We start from the raw sequence: 13,179 nt of genomic DNA on the forward strand, positions 1-13,179 counted from the left end.
TCAGTTGACAGCTCACATACTACACACACACAGAGGCCTTTTATAGAAACATGTTTGCAACCAAAATTCTGCCAATAGTGAAACTGGAGAAAGAAGATGCATCAGAGCAGGAACTGTGGATCAGTTCAAATATTTTTCTGTAACAGATACCAACACATGGTAAATACGTTTAGGATTTGGACTTTTAAAAATAAGAAAAACATTTATTTCCATTGATTATAAATGTCTTTGCTAACCCAAAGCTGACGTCACAGTAGGAACATGTGCTCAAGATATAAACCACCAGAAATGCACAACATTACTCGAATGAGCAGGCACGAACATTGGGAAACCTTTAAATCTGCTCACTGCCAAAGCTTTTCAGCAGAAACTGCTGCACGTGAACTTTAATCCCCCTCTACACAGTCGTTGCTGAGCTGTTGCTCAGGGCTGAGGCCGGTCTCAGCCTCAGCGGGCTCAGAGTCTTTGGGGGGAAGCGGGCTGGTTTGTTGCGTGGAGGTGTTGTTGGAAGGCTCGAGGTCAGGATCTTCTACAGTTTCATCTCCATCAGTAGAACCTTTGATGACATTTGGTGAGGATGCAGCTGGAGGTTTGTCTCCTAACATGTCAGCAGTCTGAGAGGCTGAAGGGCCTGAAAGGGTTGAGAATTAGAAACAGTGATGGTTTCAGTCAACACAGACACACTCAGTCTACTACGATTTATAAAAGACAGGCAAAGCTGAGATAATGAAAAATGAAACTGTAAACTGCAGGGTTCAAACTCATTGTTCAGGGTCAAATTTAAGCACTTTAAGCACTTTCAAGGTCCATTATCAAGCTTTTCCAGCACATTACCAAAAAAACAGTTTGCATGTTCCACTTTGCATCACCTCAGTAAGACCATGTAAAAATTAAAACAAATCGTCTTAGGTTGACTTAAATGTTCTTTGTTCCTCTTTTGTTAAAACAGAGAAAAATGCACCACACAAAAATACTGAAAAAGGAAATGGTTGTCTTATATGCATATAGTGCACAAACTCAAAAAACTCATTTCTCTCAAAAATGCAGATGTGCAAATGTGAACAAATCAACTTGTTAGAGATGCTCATCTCCACTTGGAAAAAACAACCACACAAAAGAAGAAATCTGCACAAATGAACAAGTCTGCTCATCAGATATTGATGCTTCTTTCCTACGTGACACAACAACAGGAGACAGATGTTTGGTACTTTAACTAGTTAAGCACCCACACCACCAAAAATGGGGGAAAAGAGAGGAGATCACATTTAATCGGTTATAACACGAGGTCAGAAATATAAGTGCAGACATGAGTGTCCACAGAAGCCTCTGAATCTCAGCTGTAAACCATTTCTACAAACACCAAACAGTTAAAAGAGCAGTTACATCACCATGAATCTGTGGACAGGTAACATCCATATTTTGATTTATGATTTTCTGGAGTTAAATGTGACCCAAAGTATATTTTATAGCATATAAGCTATAAAATACTTTTAAAAATTAGGTGAGGGAAATAATCATTTTTTTCTATGTTTGAGTCCCAGTAACTTTGACATAGTAACATCTGCAGTAATATTTACCCCTCTGATGACAGCTCACAAGCGTTAGCTTTATTTTGATACCAAGACTGTTTACACAGAGTTTGTAATTGCAGAGAAATACTCCATTTATTTTGGCCTCTTCATTTTCGAGCAGGAAGCTCAGAAAAGCCCTGGGGGCCTAACAGGTCAAAGTTCATTCCCAATAAAACTAACTGTGAGATGTTTGACTACATTGCTCTCTGGATTATTGTTACAGTCCTAAATGATCAGCTTTAAAGTGTTTGTGCTAATAACACCATGTACAGTAAGACAGGCATGGAGAACAGCACTGACGGGAGGCTTTGAACAGATGACACACTCAGTTCAATTCAACATATAAGACTTTAAAAACGCACAAACATCGACCTAAAATCTATTTATTCAGTCCATCACCTGTCATAGAATTATGTCAAATAATAATGTATTGTTCATCTCCCTTAAATAAACAGGCAGCCTTAAAGTATGAAACATTCATTCATTAAAACACTAAAATGTGTCTGTCGTCTCCGTGGCTGATAGAGCCCCACAGGCATCAATGTGAGCTTAAAGCCATTTATAATTTTTAAATGGTTTAATGTGTCGGTGCTCACGATAAACACATTTTGAATGAAAGCCAGGGAACTTCAGCAGCACAAGAAATGGCTTCTTTGTGCCCACATGCATCAGTCCCTCTTTTTACCAGTTTTTCTTTAAGGCTTAAGTTGGCTAGTTAAGTGTCGGACTAACGATTAAAGCTTTCACTTGAGTGAAGTCACTAATATTACTGCTACTGCTAAGTAATGTTAGCCAAGTTTAAAGCACACTGCATAAATCACCATGCCATAACTAACTGCTGTGCTAGCACTGCCGTACTCTATCACACTCAGTGCATTTCAATCATGTCTCTAGGAAGTTTGATAGCTAGCAAAATAATAATCATAGTTTTAAACATTAGCCTGTGTTATGTACACATACTCGAAATTATTTACTGTCATGTGACTCAAGAGTACAAATTCCTTCAGTGTCGTTTTCCATCGAACACTCATTAAAACAGCACGAACCCTGAAACTGCTTATTAAAATAATATGTATGTAAATAATAGTATGTTGCATTATAAAAAATTAAGCTTTTGACTGCCCTCCAGAGTTCACGTTAACTTCAGATCTCTGGAAGCTACACTACCCGAATGATGTCAGCTGTTTAGTTTCTATACTGGACAGAAAAAAAAAAAGGGGGGGGGGGGGGGTGGATTGGCTCCTCTTAAGGAGGACTAATGACTAAAATGTGAAAGTTTAAAGTCGATGAGTAAATCATGCTCGGGTAATACAATGGAAACGGTCTCATATCACCATCTAGTGTTATAAACTGTAAACACATTTTTATGGGTGAAGGCTCATAATAGAGACCGATCAACAGGTCATTTTCTTTTCTATGGGTCTCATTTAAATCACATTACATCATTTCTGCGGTAAATGAGGACCCTGAAGAACGATTTAATGTCACTGTTAAAGATTTGTAGACAATAGATCGCAGACAGCTGGCTCCGCTTTAACTAAAGAGGAAGTAAAAACAGTTTGGATCACAAGTGTAAGGCAAAAACAAAAATACTACGCCTAATTGAAGCTGACATCAGACAGGCAGTAAAGAAATCAATGTTTTCTACATGCTTTGCCTCTTATTACCAAACTCCACACTAATGTGAGGAATCTCTGGTGGTTTGGACGAACTGTGCAATACGGGAACTCGTCACTCGACCTTCAGGGTTTCTGGTGGATATATACACTAGATCCACTTCACTATATTGTAAGGAGTATTCACTCACCACCCATCATCCAAATCATTGAATTCAGGTGATCCAGTAACTTCCACAGCTGTATAGAATCAAGCACCTAGGCATGCAGACTGCTGCTACTAAGTGGAAGTGTTTGGGAACGACAGCAACTCAGCCATCAAGTGGTGGATCACGTAAAATCCCAGAGTGGGGGTCAGTGGATACTGAGGCGCACAGAGGTTGCTAATTTTCTGTGGAGTCCATCGCTCCAAACTTCACGTGGTCTCCAGATTAGCTAAAGAACAGTGCACAGAGAGCTTCGTGGAATCCATTTCCATGGCCGAGCAGCTGTAGTCCAAGCCTTACATCACAGAGTGCAACGCAAAGCAATGGGACACAGCGGTGTAAAGCACGCCGCCACTGGACTCTAGAACAGGAGAGATGCAGTCTATGGAGCGACGGATCACAGTTCTCAATCTGGAAAGCCGATAGACAAGTCAACTTAGCAGTTGCCAGGACAACAGAGCTCCAGGTTTGGTGGCAGGGGGATTTCGGTGCGGGGTTGTTTTTCAGAAGTTGGGCTCAGTCTCTTCGTTCCAGTGAAAGGAACTCTTAATGCTTCAGCATGCAAAGACATTTTGGCTCCCGACTTTAAGGGAACAGTTTGGGGATGGCTTCTTCCTGTTCCAGCATGACTGGGCACCAGTGCACAAAGCAAGGTCCACAAAGACATGAACTCTGGCATGGGAGTCCTGACCAGAACACCACTGGGATGAATGAGAGCAGAGATTTGGAGCCAGGCCTTCAACATCAGTGTCTGACCTTACAAATGGTCATAAACTCCCATAAACACTCCCAGAAGAGTTGAAGCTGATATAGCTGCACAGGCGGACGTCGTGAATGGGATGTCACTCGAGTTCATATGAGTGTGGGGGCAGATGAGCAAACACTTTTGGCAATATACTGTACATTCAATGTTTTGCTTTTTGTATTTTCATATAAAGTTAATACACCAATGAAGCTAGATGATCCTTATGAACCTTCGCTGGATGTTTTGTAGCAGAATCATTAATTATTTCTGTTATATTGTGTCCCAGCTGTATGATACATTTTTGCCATTCTTACCAATTTGCTGCTGGCGTGCGCGCCTCTTTTCCAGGGCCCGCTGTCTGTTCAGCTCAATACGTTTCTGCTGCTCTTCGGTCAGAGAGGGAGTAGGTGGGGGAGCGAGGGCTTCGGCAATCTGCCCTTGGGGAGCATTAATAAAACTCTCTCTGCTGAACAGATCAGGATCCCCAAATGTTTCCAGTTCACGTTGTACCTCTTCGTCACCAGCACCTGAACACAATTTCAAGCAGTGCTGATAATTAAGTCCTGTGGAATATGGCAAGTATTTCCTATGTGCACCTGCAGGTGTGAATCCACCGTAGGGCTGTTCGATACAACGATATATACAAAAACGTCTATTTCATTTTACGCTATCGTTTGTTTCGTGGTGTCGCAAAATAAACTGTTTACGGCAATATTTCTTCATGGTTCTGATGTCACTGTAGTAAAGTTCTCTCTTTCTCTTATATATAACCACACTACGGACGGACAAGCGCCTGTTTTTATGCGTTGTCGTTAGCAACAACGACGGTAAAACCATCGCGTGTCCGCTTGTTTATGTTCCACATAAACCTTTCAGAATAAAGCTCAAGATCCTGTTGAGGCTTTTCAAAATAAACGGAATCACGTGAAAGAGCAGAGTGTTTACGGATGAGAAGTAAAACAGAGCCGCCAGGTGCTAAAAAATAAACCTTAGACTCAAACGTTAGAACAGGCTTTCCCCCGCAGCACGCCGTGTAATAAATACTCACAAAGAAAACGGCGCCGTTACAACTTCTGTCTAAAAATGTGTCGTTTCATGCATCGGTTAAAACACTCGACTCCAGCTACATGACGCGCAGCTGGAAACACTTCACGCAAGTCGAGATTCACAGAATTGACAGAAAATGTTACATTTCTGTGATTTATATCGTTATCGGACGATAGAATTCTTATATCGGGAGATGAGACTTTGGTCATATCGCACAGCCCTAGTCCACCGTATCCCCATCAGTAATGATTTTTCTTCTTACCATCTGTACTTGTAAAATCTTCATGTGTCAGGGGCATGTCCAGTCGTATTCGTTTAAGACATGTCTATAGAAGAATGAGTAAAAAATTACAAATTCTGAACATTAGGAATCCCACACGCTTGCAGGAAATATTCTACTGCTTCCTCTCACCTGCACTTCCTTTTTGCTGCCGAGCCTTTCCACTTTGTCAATAAAATCTTCAAATTGCAATTTGGGGTACAACCTGTGGGCCCAGTTCTCCATCTTCTGCATCAGCAGCCGCAGGTCTGCAGCCTAATGGGGCAAACATCAAAAACAGCGAGTAGTGATATGAAAGAGGGCTGTGTGTGATAGGACGCTTCTTCTTCCCACTAAAAAATGACTTCCAGTCATTGGAACAAAAGACATCTTAATTTGGTAAACCAACCTCTGGTTCCCCTCACTCATTTTTGACCACGACAGAAAGGGCAACTTTTGACCTTTTAGTCTCAAACCAAATTTAGGACATCTAATTAAAAGCTGACAGGCCAAACAGATTTAGCTCAAAAACCAATGTTCATTCACATCTGGTAATTGGTGGGACAGATGTTATCATATCCTACCTCGTGTCCTTTGCCTTTGAACTGGATATTGTCAAAGAGAGTGCCCAGAGCTGGAAGCCCTCGATCTGATATCAGCCTGGGAAAAAATATTAAGACTAAGTTAAACCATTAATGGATTACAAGCAGGGTTAGCAGCACATCCAGGCGTATTTGGCTTATCCAATTCAGGATCGTGGATGGCTGAAGCCCATCCCAGCAGCCAGGTCGCCAGCCTGTCACAGGGCCAACACAGACAGACCCTCTGAATGGAAATGTCAGTGCCTTCAGATGTACCATGTTCAGAAGGCAGTAGCTTGTTGGGGGGGGGGTAGGGTGTTTGGTTTTCAGGGTGCCCACAACCTTTCTTTTCCTACCTGTTTGTACATAAGGCAGTATAATGAGAAATAGTCAAATTTCTCCATCTAAAAATAAAAAATTGCTATATATATATATATATATATATATATATATATAGCAAAGTTGCAATTAATTTGAATATTTTATCAAATGAAAATCTATGTTTTTCTTTAATACAGCTTGCAAGTTTTATCCTAAGTATAATCGACGTTCTTACTTAAAAGCTTATTTAACATCCTTTGATTTAGTATAACTTAGTTCTGTCCAGGAACATTGTGAACAGAACAGTAACAGAGGAGTGCCACTGGAACACCCACTGGGAGACTACTGGGAACGAGCCTGACTTATGGTTGGCAATACTAACCAGGTTCACACTATAGGTGTACAGAGACTGGAAACATCTTTCTCACACACATCCAGGGATGTCTCCAACGCTCTGACAATTTTCAGTCTGGGAATTTTGCCCATCCAAATGATGAAAACAACAATGGTGTTAGAGTCTTTCTTCTTTAAATGACTGGCAGAGTGAAGCTGCACCATCATCACACAGATGCAGTCATTTGTACCCGCCGCTAAAGCGTAAGAAGACGCTGCAGTACTCTGCGAAACGACAGGTGTCGCCACTCAGATAATATCACATCACTTTTTTTGTGCAAAGTTCTTTCCACAAACTTACGTTTTCAAACATTTGCAACAACTCTGTGTGTCAGTGTGTCTCTGAGCCTCTGTGCACGATTATTAGTGAAACGGTGATAAAAACCAGTGCAGTCACAGACTCGTGTTCAACCTGGCTGCAACACTGACAGTCTGCACACGTCAATCAATGATTTTGGCCTCCTTGTGTCCCAGCTCACACAAGATGACATCAAATTCCTATTTAAATGCGCATTTTAATGCATTTCAACCCTCTGTCGTGATATAAATGTCTTTGCTACCTGTGGGAGTCCAGCTTGGGTTGGGGTCTCTTCACGCCTCTCCTTTTAGCAGTAGGGACATCAGCCAGCTGTGATACCTCACCTTCATCTCCTGCATTGAAAACACATGACAACAGGATGTGTTTCTAACTCATTCTGTTGGCAGCGTGGCAAACTTCAAGCTTATCTTTAAATCCAGACAAATTATAGACTGGAGGTTACAGAAGAAATGTGCTGGTTTGAACAGTATCTGATAGGTTTCATTTGCTCACGCAAACAAAAACATGTGTGTTGTTATTGTTAGAAACATCCAGTCTCAGAGAGATGCTGAAAAACCAGTTCATGCATTTGTTAATTCTAGGCTGAACTAACAAATTCATTATTATCAAGCTGTTCCAAAAAGCTTTGTGGAAGGACTATGAGAGGTTGTATTTCTCCCACATTAGCCTTTTTTCCTGAATCTTATTTTTCTATGATTCTTCATTAAATCATGAATTTAAAATACAAAGTTCTGAATCATCACATCTTAAAGACCTCATAGTAATCCTGTAAGAGCACAGCAGCATCTACCATCTGCAAAAGGGTCTCCTTCCTCCTGGCCTCCCCGGCCTGGGGAGTGTGGTGGTGGGAGTGGGGGGAAAGCTTCATCCTCTATGCCGTCATAGTCAGGAATGTCCTGCGGGCTATTTTCCTGTGGGTCAACCATGGTGAGTCGGTCCTGGAGACAAAGTAAAAGACGTGTGAGCCCCAGTCGTCAACAGCATCAGCATTAAGTTACATGAATTTAACTGCAAGTTGAAAAAATGACATTTATTTCTGTAAGAGTAATTCTTTACTGTGTTACAACATCAACATGAAAACCTAAAAAAACTGGCATTTACTTTTTTCTTTTTTTACATCAACAGGAGGAGCTGTACAGACACTCATCCCACCTGGAATTATACCCCAAATTCAGAAATGTACTATTATGATACATTAATGGTCCATTATGTTTGTTTCACAGTTATATACATAATACAATTTATAGATTTGTATATATTTACATTCTATCAGGGATGAACTGGTTGTGAACCTTTGGGCTGATAATGACATTTAAAAGTTACAATTTGGATGAATTATTACTGCAATACTTCTTTTGGACTCTGTAGTACCACAGAAATATCATTAAAGTAACAGGTTTGTTTTAAAGTCTTTCAGCTGTTCCGTAAGCATCATCGTCATCATCATTTATATAGCACTTTAAAAACACACCTGGCAGACCGAAGTGCTGCACAATACAAATGTAGTAATAAAATAGCAAAAAACAAACATAGCAATAAAGTAAACTCTTGAGCCAAAATGATGTGACACAACTAGGGCTGCCACAAACGATTATTTTGATAGTCGACTAGTCACCGATTATTTATGCGATTAGTCGACTAATCAGATCATCATCCACTGGACGTAAAACTACAGCTTATTGCACCATGCAGCATATGCTCTTATATAACTATCATTAGCTTACAGCTTTAAGCTTTTAAGGTGCTAACTAAAAATAAAGACAAGATGATAGTTTATTCAATTTTAATGAAATTTGCAGATTGTTTCGGTAAAGTTTAATAAACTCCTTGCTATCTAAAATATAACAGGACACCAGAGTATATTCTCCAGCATCTCACACTTCTGATAATCAGCTGTCTGCTTGACGTTTATTCAGCTGTGTAAAAACTATAACTTTAATCTCAGACAAACCGATTTACTCAGGAACAAATAAAATACTAAAAAAAAAAAAAGCCAAACAACAACATTTTTAATTTATCTAAGTGACTCATATATATTTAACCTGAGTAGCGAAAGACGGCGGTGGGTTTGAAAACAATTTGCCTGGAGTCCGGTGTTCTCACCATGCTAGTGACCTAGCCCCCGGCTAGCTATTGAGCTAGTGGGTAACAGACGACTCTGAAAACGTCGGAGCGCTTTTGAAAATATGTGGTGTCCTGATAAACTGAGCCGATATTTGAGGTTTACACAGCTACATTCTCGGCTGAAAATATGTTAAACGTTTATTTTGTGACCCAGAAAGAATAATAAGAGTAATATTAAAACTAACTAGCTGCCGCCATTGTTGTAAACTGAGCTGGGCCGCGCTATGAATTCTGGGACACAGCTGCTTCTTCTTCTTCTTCTTCTTCTTCTTCTTCTTCGGGGTTTAACGGCAGCTGGCATCCTTGTACATGCAGTGCTGCCATCTTCTGTTTCAGTCCGTTATTACACTCTTAAATCCTGCTACTTATTCCTGCGTCTTTTGGGATCTTACAAAGCTTCAAACGACGCGTCGACTATTAAATCAGTCATCGACGATTTTGATAGTCGACGTAATCGTGACTAGTCGACAAATCGTGGCAGCCCTAGACACAACACAGACACAAAAGGAAATCTTCTACATTGTTTTGCTGTTCACACAAGTTCTAATGCTACCCTTTGTTTCTGGAAGGAGACGATTTTCTGTCCAGTATTAAAGTTCAAAGAACAGGGTATCCGTCTCCAGTGGGCTGCTAAACAAGTTTACCAGAAAAATCAGACCCACGGTCATGTTGTGTCACTTTGTCATTCCCTGTTATTGCTGCTGACTAATCACTCAAACTGACAGACTTTGGATATAAAACAAACAATTTAAACATTTAGAAGTTAAACATCTTCTCGGATTCCTTTTGCTGCACATGTCTATGTATGTATTTGCTGTACAGTGTCATTTGTTTGGAACATTAATCTTGATGTATACATAAACATTTGATTTAAAAAACGTGTTTAAAAATGAACACTGACACAATTAAACACAACACTGGTGCACGGTGACTGCAAACAGAAGCAGCTGCTTGTATCCTCCTGTGGATACAAACCAGCAAGAACTCATCAGATCTCTGTCACTTACCATTAATGAAGTTTGGCTTTTATTAATAAACAGAGAGCACGGATATCTATGGAAGAAATATAGTATCATCAGAATTCAAGTATTTTTAGACATTGAATTTATGACACTGAATTTTTATCCTCCAAATTTCCCTGCAAAAATATTCACCTGCAAAAATTCACCTGCAAAAATTCACCTGAAAAAAATTCACCTGCAAAAATTCACCTGAAAAAAATTCACCTGAAAAAATTCAACTGCAAAAGTGATGAACTTTAATGACCCAAGCCAGAGCAATCAGCACCAGATCGAGTCGAGTGGCTCTCAGCCAATTAAATTACGCTGTTTGATCACACGACACCGTTAGCCAGCAGTGTGTCTCCTAAAAGAGAGCTGTTTAAAGGTGAGTGATTAAGTTTTTCTCCTAAATAGAGATCATTACAGAACGCCTAGTCCTACTTAAAATCCCATTTATTATTATTATTTTTTTTATCATCTACTCGAACTAAGGAAAACGTTTGACTAACTCAAAGACAATTTCCACGCCTCCCCTGCCTGACTGCAGAGGCAGTTTTGAATTTAGGAGCGCCAAGATGGCAGCGGCAAACCCTGGCGGCTCTCCGGTGAGTATATATATATATATTTTTTTTTATCTTCAAGTTTGTCTTTTGAAACCTTAATTTTATTTAAATCCGTTGCTCACGTATAAAGTACACAGACGGGGTCTTTGCTCAACTCGTCTGAGGCGTGTCTCACTAAGCGCTACATGCTAGCATCCTGCTAACCGAGCTACCCTTTACATGCTGTGCTTTAGAAAATAGGATACTCGTTAAAAAAAATACTCCGCAGATATTGATTGATAGATAGACGAACACTGCAAATATAATGTTGGAAACGAGAACGGCCTTTAGTGAAGGGGTAAAATACACCATGAATAAAGCCATAGAGTGAATGGCTGCCATGGTTGCAGAACAGCCTGATTTAATGACAAGAATGGGGAAGAGTGAGGTGAAGTGAACCACAGCCACAAAACACGGTCAGACAAGGCGGCAAAAGGGCAGTGATCTGTCCGTCAGTATGAAGTTGGTGTGTGCTTTGGTGAACAAAAACTCCAGACTGGTAACAGGAAGATGGGAGACTCGTGTTTCACTGGAATAGTGGTGAATTAAAACATCCTTTGTTGGGGACATTTCGGTGTAAATGCATCCATACAGGCAAGACAGAGGCAGACCAGACAGTGAAGAAAACAAGGCAAACATTAGAAATATAAAAACGGAAATATAGGATGAGTCGGGGATGAGTTCCTGCCCCAAGTGGAGGAGTTCAAGTATCTCGGGGTCTTGTTCGCGAGTGATGGGAGAAGGGAGCCGGAGATCGACAGACGGATTGGGGCTGCAGCTGCAGTAATGCGGACGCTGCACCGGTCCGTCGTGGTGAAGAGGGAGCTGAGTGTAAAAGCGAAGCTCTCAATTTACCGGTCGATCTACGTCCCTACCCTCACCTATGGCCTTTACATGACTAACGTCCCCTCTTCTCCCTACCTCACATTAGCCCCCATCTTTCTTCCAGGTGGAAAAGACCCGTCACCTTCTGGGAGTGGCGGCTCCCGTGGGAACAGCTCCCACCACCAAGTCCCTGAGTGAGTCTCTGTCCCCCAGCGTGAGCTCCAGCACTCTGTCCACGTCCACCTCCGCCTCCTCGCAGATCTCCAGCACCACCTTTGAAAGCGTGAGAAGGAGCTGGCCACCAAGGTGAGAAAAACGTGGGCTTAGTGGGCGTTCTTGTTGCTGCCTTCTTCCTTCTCTGCTCGGTCTTGTTCCTGTTGTGTTGTAGTGCCTGCGCCTTCTGACACACACCTTCAATACTGAATACAACCAGCTGGTGAACAGCATCAGTGACTGCAAGGTGAGAAATAATACAAAGAAATAAAAAAATAGCCTTTCTGTGTCACATCAGGGAGTTCCTATATTGACGTCTACCTCATCCTGCTGTTGTTTCACTTCAGCTTTCTCTCATCTCACCGATCGGACGTGATCCATCCGTGACGAGCTTCAGCAGTGCCACCCTCACCCCTTCCTCTACCTGCCCTTCTCTCTCGGACTCGCGCTGTGGCTCCATGGGCCAGAAGTAAACATATTTTTAGGAACATTGACCTCGATCTGCAAACGGTTATTGACAGGTTATCCATTTGATTCTAACTTGGTGTGATTTGTGTTAAAGGACCCCTGAGAACAGCTCACGTGCCTCCAGTCCCTCCTGCTCAGACTGTGAAAACTTCCCGATGGTTCCCACTCTGGAGACATTCCTACCTTGCGCGGGCTGCAAAGAACGAGTTCCTGAACTTGGTGCCTGATATTGAAGAAATGCGACCAGGGTGAGTAATGCCATATTAACCCAAATACTGTCACTATGACATGTGTCTCACAGACCAAATGTAAGTCGACACTCATGTTCTCTAGTTCAAGCGGAAATGATGTGGATCGATTCAAATTCCTGAGCCTGGATGATTTCAGCTGGAAACAAACCAACTCTGCTTCTTCCTCAGATAATTCAATTCAATTTTATTTATATAGCGCCAAATCACAACAAAAGTCGCCTCAAGGCGCTTCATAGATACAGAGAAAAACCCAACAATCATATGACCCCCTATGAGCAAGCACTTTGGCGACAGTGGGAAGGAAAAACTCCCTTTTAACAGGAAGAAACCTCCAGCAGAACCAGGCTCAGGGAGGGGCGGGACCATCTTCTGCGACCGGTTGGGGTGAGAGAAGGAAGATGGGATAAAGACATGCTGTGGAAGAGAGACAGAGGTTAATAACAGATATGATTCAATGCAGAGAGGTCTATTAATACATAGTGAGTGAGAAAGGTGACTGGAAAGGAAAAACTCAATGCATCATGGGAATCCCCGGCAGCCTACGTCTATTGCAGCATAACTAAGGGAGGATTCAGGGTCACCTGGTCCAGCCCTAAATATATGCTTTACCAAAGAGGAAAGTTTTAAGCCTAATCTT

The 13,179-nt window shown here is 41.5% G+C and overlaps 1 protein-coding gene across 1 annotated transcript; it reads right to left on the reverse strand.

Annotated features, from left to right (window-relative positions):
- Nucleotides 1-182: 182 nt before the first annotated feature.
- On the reverse strand, nt 183-9,464 carry LOC143420263 (TIMELESS-interacting protein-like). The gene is made up of 8 exons (XM_076888026.1): nt 9,368-9,464; nt 7,849-7,996; nt 7,300-7,390; nt 6,029-6,104; nt 5,598-5,720; nt 5,448-5,511; nt 4,453-4,665; nt 183-631 (listed from the first exon to the last, which is right to left on the reverse strand). The coding sequence occupies exons 2-8, from the start codon at nt 7,982-7,984 to the stop codon at nt 387-389; spliced, it is 948 nt and encodes a 315-aa protein (XP_076744141.1). The 5' UTR covers nt 7,985-7,996; nt 9,368-9,464; the 3' UTR covers nt 183-386.
- Nucleotides 9,465-13,179: the final 3,715 nt, after the last annotated feature.

This window comes from Maylandia zebra, linkage group LG9 (genome assembly GCF_041146795.1).
Source record: "Maylandia zebra isolate NMK-2024a linkage group LG9, Mzebra_GT3a, whole genome shotgun sequence".
NCBI classification, from domain to species: domain Eukaryota; kingdom Metazoa; phylum Chordata; class Actinopteri; order Cichliformes; family Cichlidae; genus Maylandia; species Maylandia zebra.

Excerpts from the sequence above, each read along its gene's own strand:
- LOC143420263 (XM_076888026.1), bottom strand. The coding sequence starts at position 7,984 with ATGGTTGACCCACAGGAAAATAGCCCGCAGGACATTCCTGACTATGAC. Across the intron at positions 5,721-6,028 it reads TCAAAGGCAAAGGACACGAG|GCTGCAGACCTGCGGCTGCT; the intron begins GTAGGATATGAT and ends TTGCCCCATTAG. Across the intron at positions 4,666-5,447 it reads AGATTTTACAAGTACAGATG|GTGCTGGTGACGAAGAGGTA; the intron begins GTAAGAAGAAAA and ends AATTGTGTTCAG.